This window comes from Vollenhovia emeryi, unplaced genomic scaffold (assembly GCF_000949405.1).
Source record: "Vollenhovia emeryi isolate VEMERY1.0 unplaced genomic scaffold, V.emery_V1.0 DF939304.1, whole genome shotgun sequence".
Taxonomy (NCBI): Eukaryota; Metazoa; Arthropoda; class Insecta; order Hymenoptera; family Formicidae; genus Vollenhovia; species Vollenhovia emeryi.
Genome location: NW_011967062.1, coordinates 1 through 6,438, shown reverse-complemented (window position 1 = coordinate 6,438; position 6,438 = coordinate 1). Strand labels below are relative to the sequence as shown.

The 6,438-nt window shown below is 43.5% G+C and overlaps 2 protein-coding genes across 2 annotated transcripts; one reads left to right on the top strand and one right to left on the bottom strand.

The window, feature by feature from the left end:
- The first annotated feature begins 918 nt into the window (after positions 1 to 918).
- On the top strand, positions 919 to 3,366 carry LOC105558912 (ADP,ATP carrier protein 2-like). Its single transcript, XM_012006844.1, has 3 exons — positions 919 to 1,304; positions 2,014 to 2,248; positions 2,353 to 3,366. The coding sequence occupies exons 1-3, from the start codon at positions 979 to 981 to the stop codon at positions 2,593 to 2,595; spliced, it is 804 nt and encodes a 267-aa protein (XP_011862234.1). The 5' UTR covers positions 919 to 978; the 3' UTR covers positions 2,596 to 3,366.
- A 171-nt stretch (positions 3,367 to 3,537) lies between these two features.
- Positions 3,538 to 5,584, bottom strand: LOC105558911 (vesicle transport protein GOT1B). Its single transcript, XM_012006843.1, has 4 exons — positions 5,036 to 5,584; positions 4,822 to 4,913; positions 4,538 to 4,716; positions 3,538 to 4,212 (listed from the first exon to the last, which is right to left on the bottom strand). Exons 1-4 carry the CDS (start codon positions 5,058 to 5,060, stop codon positions 4,086 to 4,088), a joined length of 423 nt encoding a protein of 140 aa, XP_011862233.1. The 5' UTR covers positions 5,061 to 5,584; the 3' UTR covers positions 3,538 to 4,085.
- Between the last annotated feature and the right edge of the window lie 854 nt (positions 5,585 to 6,438).

Below are 6,438 nucleotides of genomic sequence, written 5' to 3'. Positions count from 1 at the left end.
CATCGTGGACACAGGCCTTTAGGTCTTAAGTTCTACTGCTTAAGGTTTTTCGTGTATTCAGGAACTTGGTCCAAGTTCTAGTTTCGAGAAATGTGTAGGCAATCAGCTTGCAGCTATTCCATAAAAGGCCTGTGTCCACGATGCTAGAACTTGATCCAAGTTCTAGCTCCGAGAAAAGTGTAGTCAATCGACTTGCAGCTTTTATAGAATAGTTGCAAGTTGATTAGCCTCGCACATTTCTCGGAACTGGAACTTGGACCAAGTTCTAGCATCGTGGACGCAGGCCTTTCGAGTCTTAACTAGTAGGGTGTCGTTTTGCGCCGATCCCATCTGCGCATTCGATCATTGTTCTGGGTAGACTAATGAGAGAAAAGTTGGGTGTGTGGTAGTGCAGTTTTGATACGCTACCACACGTACAACTACAGTACGTACACACACATGCACTGTTGGATTTCTGCCCAAAATAATGGCGGAATACCACGTGATTGGGACCGCAAAGATCAAAGGAGCCGACAGAGCTAGTAGACCTACTAGCTATACTATGCTGCAAACGCTTCGAAGCGCTTCTCATCTCTTTCTATCTTTACTGAAAGAAAAGAGAGGAAGGATACTTTGTAACATTTTCATTTAACATGAAGCGACAGCTTGACCGCAGTCTACGTTATGATTCGTGGATAATTTCAGCCCTTGTTAACAAGAATTTGAATAAGAATGAGTTTAGGGTTTTCGATTATATATGGAACGTACAAAATACGTTCTGTAGTTCTTTAGCTTTATAAGTGAATGTTCAAGGTTTCTTCGCCTCTACATTATGATTCGTAGATCACTTCAATTATTGTTAACAAGAATTTGAATAAGAAGCTCGAGACTTAATATTCTTCGGCAGGCGGACGTTATGTATCTTTGGGTTTCTACTTTACTCGCAATCTGAAACACGTTTTGTGCGCGAAAAATTATTAAAATAAGGTGTAAACTGAGATGCGTGAGCGTTCGCGCAGCTGTACTGGATTAAATTCGCACTGTATATTTGTGTGTCTTTTAGGTATGATCGATTGTTTCGTTCGTATTCCACGTGAGCAAGGATTCCTCAGCTACTGGCGCGGTAATTTGGCCAATGTTATCAGATATTTCCCGACGCAGGCCTTGAACTTCGCCTTCAAGGACAAGTACAAGCAGGTTTTCCTCGGTGGCGTTGACAAGAATACTCAGTTCGGACGCTACTTCCTTGGAAATCTCGCGTCTGGTGGTGCTGCTGGAGCCACGTCTCTCTGCTTTGTCTACCCACTTGACTTTGCCAGAACCAGGTAAATTACTCGGAACAGTTTACTTTATTCCACATGTCAGTAATAGAAATTATCTCATCCGTACGCTAATAATAGGTATTGTTCCGCAAAGATAGATTGGAGAATCAAAGTTTGCCAAAGAAATGGTATTGGAACGCAACAATGTGCGAGACGATTTTCCATTAAATTTATTTATTAATGCTACTTGATTGTTCCAGCTAATAATTGAAATTACTATTGCGTTAATAACACTGTTCAAGAAAAGAAAGAAGCACAAAAAAACGAGAATGATTGTTTCCCGTAGTGGACGTCGAATACGATCCCGTTTGTCAAATTGCTCCGTCACGTCACAATTGTGCGAAATTTGCAGTTAAAGTAGTCAATAATGACATGCCGGAGAGGTTCTATTGTAATTAAAATGAAGTATGAAGGGCTTTCAGCCTAACAACACTACACGGAACCGATTAGTTTCGTTCTTTTTATGCTAAAAGAATCGTGGAACATGTAATAGTAATTGTCATTCTTAATGAACAAGCAATTAGTAATTAGAATTAAATTTATTCTTGTAACTTTATGTACCTATCGTAGCGAAGAGTAATAGATATATTTATGTCCATCTTAAAAATATTATTTTTCTATTAAATAAAAAAAAATATATAAATAATTCTATAAATACTGAAATATTTAAAACTTGTTGCTGCATTTTCACATCCTTTCTTTACTCCATCAGGTTGGCTGCCGACGTAGGCAAGGGTGCCGGTGGGCGTGAATTCTCCGGCTTAGGTAATTGTTTGACCAAAATCTTCAAAACCGACGGTCTCGTCGGTCTTTACCGCGGGTTCGGCGTATCGGTGCAGGGTATCATCATTTACCGTGCATCTTACTTCGGTTTCTATGACACTGCCCGTGGCATGCTGCCAGACCCCAAAAACACTCCATTCCTCGTCTCGTGGGGTATCGCCCAGGTGAGAATGCGTTTACCTCGCGTATCTCTGCCGTCCTAACAGTCTGTTGGGGACAGGAACCGTCGTTGAATTGCACCACGCTGACTCATCCGTATCTGTTGCAGGTCGTAACCACTGTCGCGGGTATCATATCCTATCCCTTCGACACAGTACGTAGGCGTATGATGATGCAGTCGGGCCGTGCCAAGAGTGACATCCTGTACAAAAGCACTCTTCACTGCTGGGCCACTATTTACAAGTCGGAAGGTGGTAGTGCCTTCTTCAAGGGCGCGTTCTCCAACGTTCTCCGCGGTACAGGTGGTGCGCTCGTACTCGTGTTGTACGACGAGATCAAGAACCTTCTTTAAAGTGCTAAAACGATCCTCGTCTCATTACTTTCACGATCACTGACATTGTCATTAAATTATCCACACCATCCGATTTGATAGCGATTCCCACAGACCGACGGACGGAAGAAAGAACGTGCTGTCGAGGATATTAATAAGTAATTCAGGCTGAGGACGTTTGTTGTAGCAGCTCGTAAAGTGCATGAAACTCGGCATAAACCATAAAAAAAAGAAAATAAGCATAGAAGAGAATCTGCTTAACTTATTGCCGGATTCAGTATTTTCCCGCAGCGATTGACATTACGTATTTTCGTATTCTATTGTTGTAAAAACGTTGAAGAGGCAAGCACAATCGCGTTTAGGTATCGCGAACACCTGTTACCTGGATAACGTTCCATACACGCCACGCTGAGTAAGTAGACCGGTCGGAATATCTAAGTACTTGAAAGTAACAAATTGCCTAGAGAACCAAGTCAGCGCACGCGAAATCATCGAGAGAGGAGAACGCGCGACGAAGTGTCATCACGGCGATGGCGGGGCGCGTAGCCTGGGCCGCCCCCCGCCCTTATTCTCGGCCCGTTGTAGATAATTCATAATTAATTCGTAATTAATAAACAATCATTTTAATGGTATCAGCCAGTCCGTTGATTTTTGATGGACGATAATTTAATTTCGCACTCCAGACGACCATGTAAGATGAAAAGCGTTACTCAGAATGTATGCATCTAATCTGTTCATGTTAGGATGCATGCAGGGAAAGCAGCAAATCAATAAAAACGATATAAAATTTCATACATTCGGAAATTATTTTCTTTCCTGAAAACAACGAAAAGAACATTTTTTTCAGAGCCGCTTTTAGTATAACAAGTTTCAAGTTGAATTATTTCACAAATTTAACTATAAAATTAATAGATATTTTTTTCCTTTCAATCAATACGATTTCAATATCAATACGTTTCTAAATTAACATTTACGGTCATTGATATATTTGTCTCAAAACTTTTAAAGGATTTTATATAAATTTGGTACATTCTTCACCGTGATTTTGATATGCGAGACACCCATATTGATAAATAATACACATTGAACACGTTTATTTATTATGTTATCCGAAAACATTCATTACTTGATCAGGAGAAGAGTACGTTTTTGGCCATTGTTTTACCGACAATAACAAGTACTTCGAGATAAAGAAAGTCTAATATCTTTACAAAAGAGTTTTTGGAATGTTTCTCGTGTAACCAAATGTACCCTTGACGTAATCAATACAAGTCACAGTGTATATAAATTGAAAAAAAAAAACATACAAATCGATTATAACACAACGTCTTACCGATATCTTTTCTCACACAGACCGACACGAGAGATAAATTATCCTTCTATTTTTGTACAAAAACCCGACGGTTGACACATTCACAAGCAGGAATGATGGACAAAGAACATGGAGCGTGACACTCGACCGTTTTATATACAGGTTTCCAAGCGGAGAGACGTGGATGTTTCCTGACGTATCATACAGTTGTGCGATTAGAGTCGCCCGCTATTATGTCCAGAACTCGACTGATGCCAGGCATATTCAGCACCATCCCCAGTATAGGCACTCTCCGCAAGAAATTTATCGCTACCGGTAGAAAACCACTGAAACAGAGATGCGTGTTAATTAACTTGGACAGGAGACACGGGTCCACGTTAACTCTGGGATCTTTCCAGCAAGCGACACAAGTCGACACAAATGTTCTGTCTTTCTTCGCATTCAATGAATAATAAAGACAGAACGACAGTTGTGTCGCTTGCTGGAAAGCTCCCTCTGTCAGCGGATGCCAGGTCGTTCAGGACTCGACGACAAGCTCGTCGTGCGTTCGCAGCTGCTTCTCCACGCCTCGACGTTCTCTTTATTGGATCGTACTTGACTCGGGTGTACTGTGCGCGTGTATGCCCACTGTCCAATGGGTTCAACACTCACCTGAAGAGTAGTACAAAGCCATAGGTTTCCAAGATCATTCCTACGATGGGCCAACCCATAAGCACTACTAAAACGCCTCCTAAAAATGAGGCGCTGGCTTTTATCTTGTGCCTCTGGAAGAAGAAGTTCAACGTCCTCCACGGCCCGATGACACACGCGAGCCCCGATATAAACAGAAGCTGCAGGGGGGGAGACAAACGTTGCGAAAGGTCAGTCACGGGGGTACAAAGATCTAACAGACGTAAATAAGCGAGCAGTTTGAAAGCGTGCGCGATCGAGCTTACGTTTCCGATAGCGAGTAGACCCTTGTCGAAGAGGAGCAGCACGCCGAGGAAGAGGAAGGAGATGCCGAATCCCGCCAGCCCCACGCCGATCTCTGGAACAAAGTCCCTCACGGTAAGATCCAGCAAAGAATGCGCGCGCGATCGAGACCGCGCCGGCTTAGCCTAGCAAAAGGATCGACAACGGCCGTGCGGGAGCCGATCCCCGCGCACTCACTCTGCGTGTCCGTGATCTCGAACATTGTTATTTACAAAATTGGTCCGGCGTCCAGGAAACGTGCCCGCTACACCCGCGGCGATTGGCTCGGTCCGTTTGAGCGCGAACGGTAACCTAACCTATATCCACGTCATTGGTTATGATGCGGCACGCGAGTCCCACTGTGCGGAGCTTCGTCAGCTCTCCCGCGAACGCCCTTTGCGCGCGAGCGGATTCATCGGAGGGACGTGTCGATTCCGCGTCGCCCACGTCGCCGACCCGTTCCGTCTCCGGGCTTCGTGCGGGGTTGCTCTCGAGGAAAAAAGAAAAAGTCCCGTGGGAGACGACCGGGCACTCCAGGCGACTCGAGCCTCGAACACGAATTACTTGACCCAAGCGTCAACCTGAATCGAACATCCCGATCGTTTCCGATGAGCCCCGATCGTACACGTGTCGTGAAATGTGCGAATGTACAGTGCACGTAACGTCTATTTCTGTCCAATTAATTTTTTAGCAGCGACAGAAAGTCAGGTCGGCTGCTCTTTTTCTTTTATTTTGATGAGTTTACAGCGCGCCGATGTTGCGAAAACCGCGAATCACGGATCGCTCTGCGGATCTGTTTCGAGCCTTCCCGATCGATTGTCGAGTTGCGCATACAAGAGGTGTCTAAAGAAAAAGCAGCCAACGTTCGGTTGTATCGGGTCAATGTTTCAGCAATGTTTCTGGTCCACCGACGTTTGTGGAACTGACCCTAAAAGAATATGTTTCTGGAAATACTTTTTTTCATGAAATGCGACTATACATATTACATAAACAATAAACATATATGCATGTATAAATATATTAAATGACGTGCGTATACATCGTGGTATACTGTCCGTGCTTTCCAGCAAGCGACACAAGTCGACACAAGTGTCGTTCTGTCTTTATTATTCATTGAATGCGAAGAAAGACAGAACGACATTTGTGTCGACTTGTGTCGCTTGCTGGAAAGCACGGTGTATGCATCTCATACATAATTCAACAAATGGCACAGCTATCGTCACTGCGCAAATCTATGGAAGACCGTATCCGTTTTTTAAAAAACCGACGCGTTCTGAAACTCATCGTAAACCCGTATCAGACTACGGATTGAGATTAGATTGAAATTTGACCAATTAGAGTAAAAGTTACTGAACTTGAGGTTAGTAAACTTTATTGTGATTGGTCAAATTTCAATCTAATCCTACTCTCAATCCGTAGTCTGATACGGGCTTTAAGGAGATGCTGAAGTGATTCTGCACTTTTGCACCTTTTGCACTTAAAACCATTGAACTATAACCATACTGGAAGGAGCACTCCATTGTTGTCGTGCGGTCAGAGTTGTGCGAGAGAGATAGTTGAGTGGGAATGGAGCTATTCTTGTCTAACTAACTACAGCGAGG

Coding starts and splice junctions, on each gene's coding strand:
- LOC105558912 (XM_012006844.1), top strand. CDS start 979: ATGCGTGAGCGTTCGCGCAGCTGTACTGGATTAAATTCGCACTGTATA. Junction 1,305..2,013: donor CTTGACTTTGCCAGAACCAG/GTAAATTACTCG, acceptor TTACTCCATCAG/GTTGGCTGCCGACGTAGGCA. Junction 2,249..2,352: donor TCTCGTGGGGTATCGCCCAG/GTGAGAATGCGT, acceptor TATCTGTTGCAG/GTCGTAACCACTGTCGCGGG.
- LOC105558911 (XM_012006843.1), bottom strand. CDS start 5,060: ATGTTCGAGATCACGGACACGCAGA. Junction 4,717..4,821: donor GTCTACTCGCTATCGGAAAC/GTAAGCTCGATC, acceptor CCCCCCCTGCAG/CTTCTGTTTATATCGGGGCT. Junction 4,213..4,537: donor GGCTTTGTACTACTCTTCAG/GTGAGTGTTGAA, acceptor TCTCTGTTTCAG/TGGTTTTCTACCGGTAGCGA.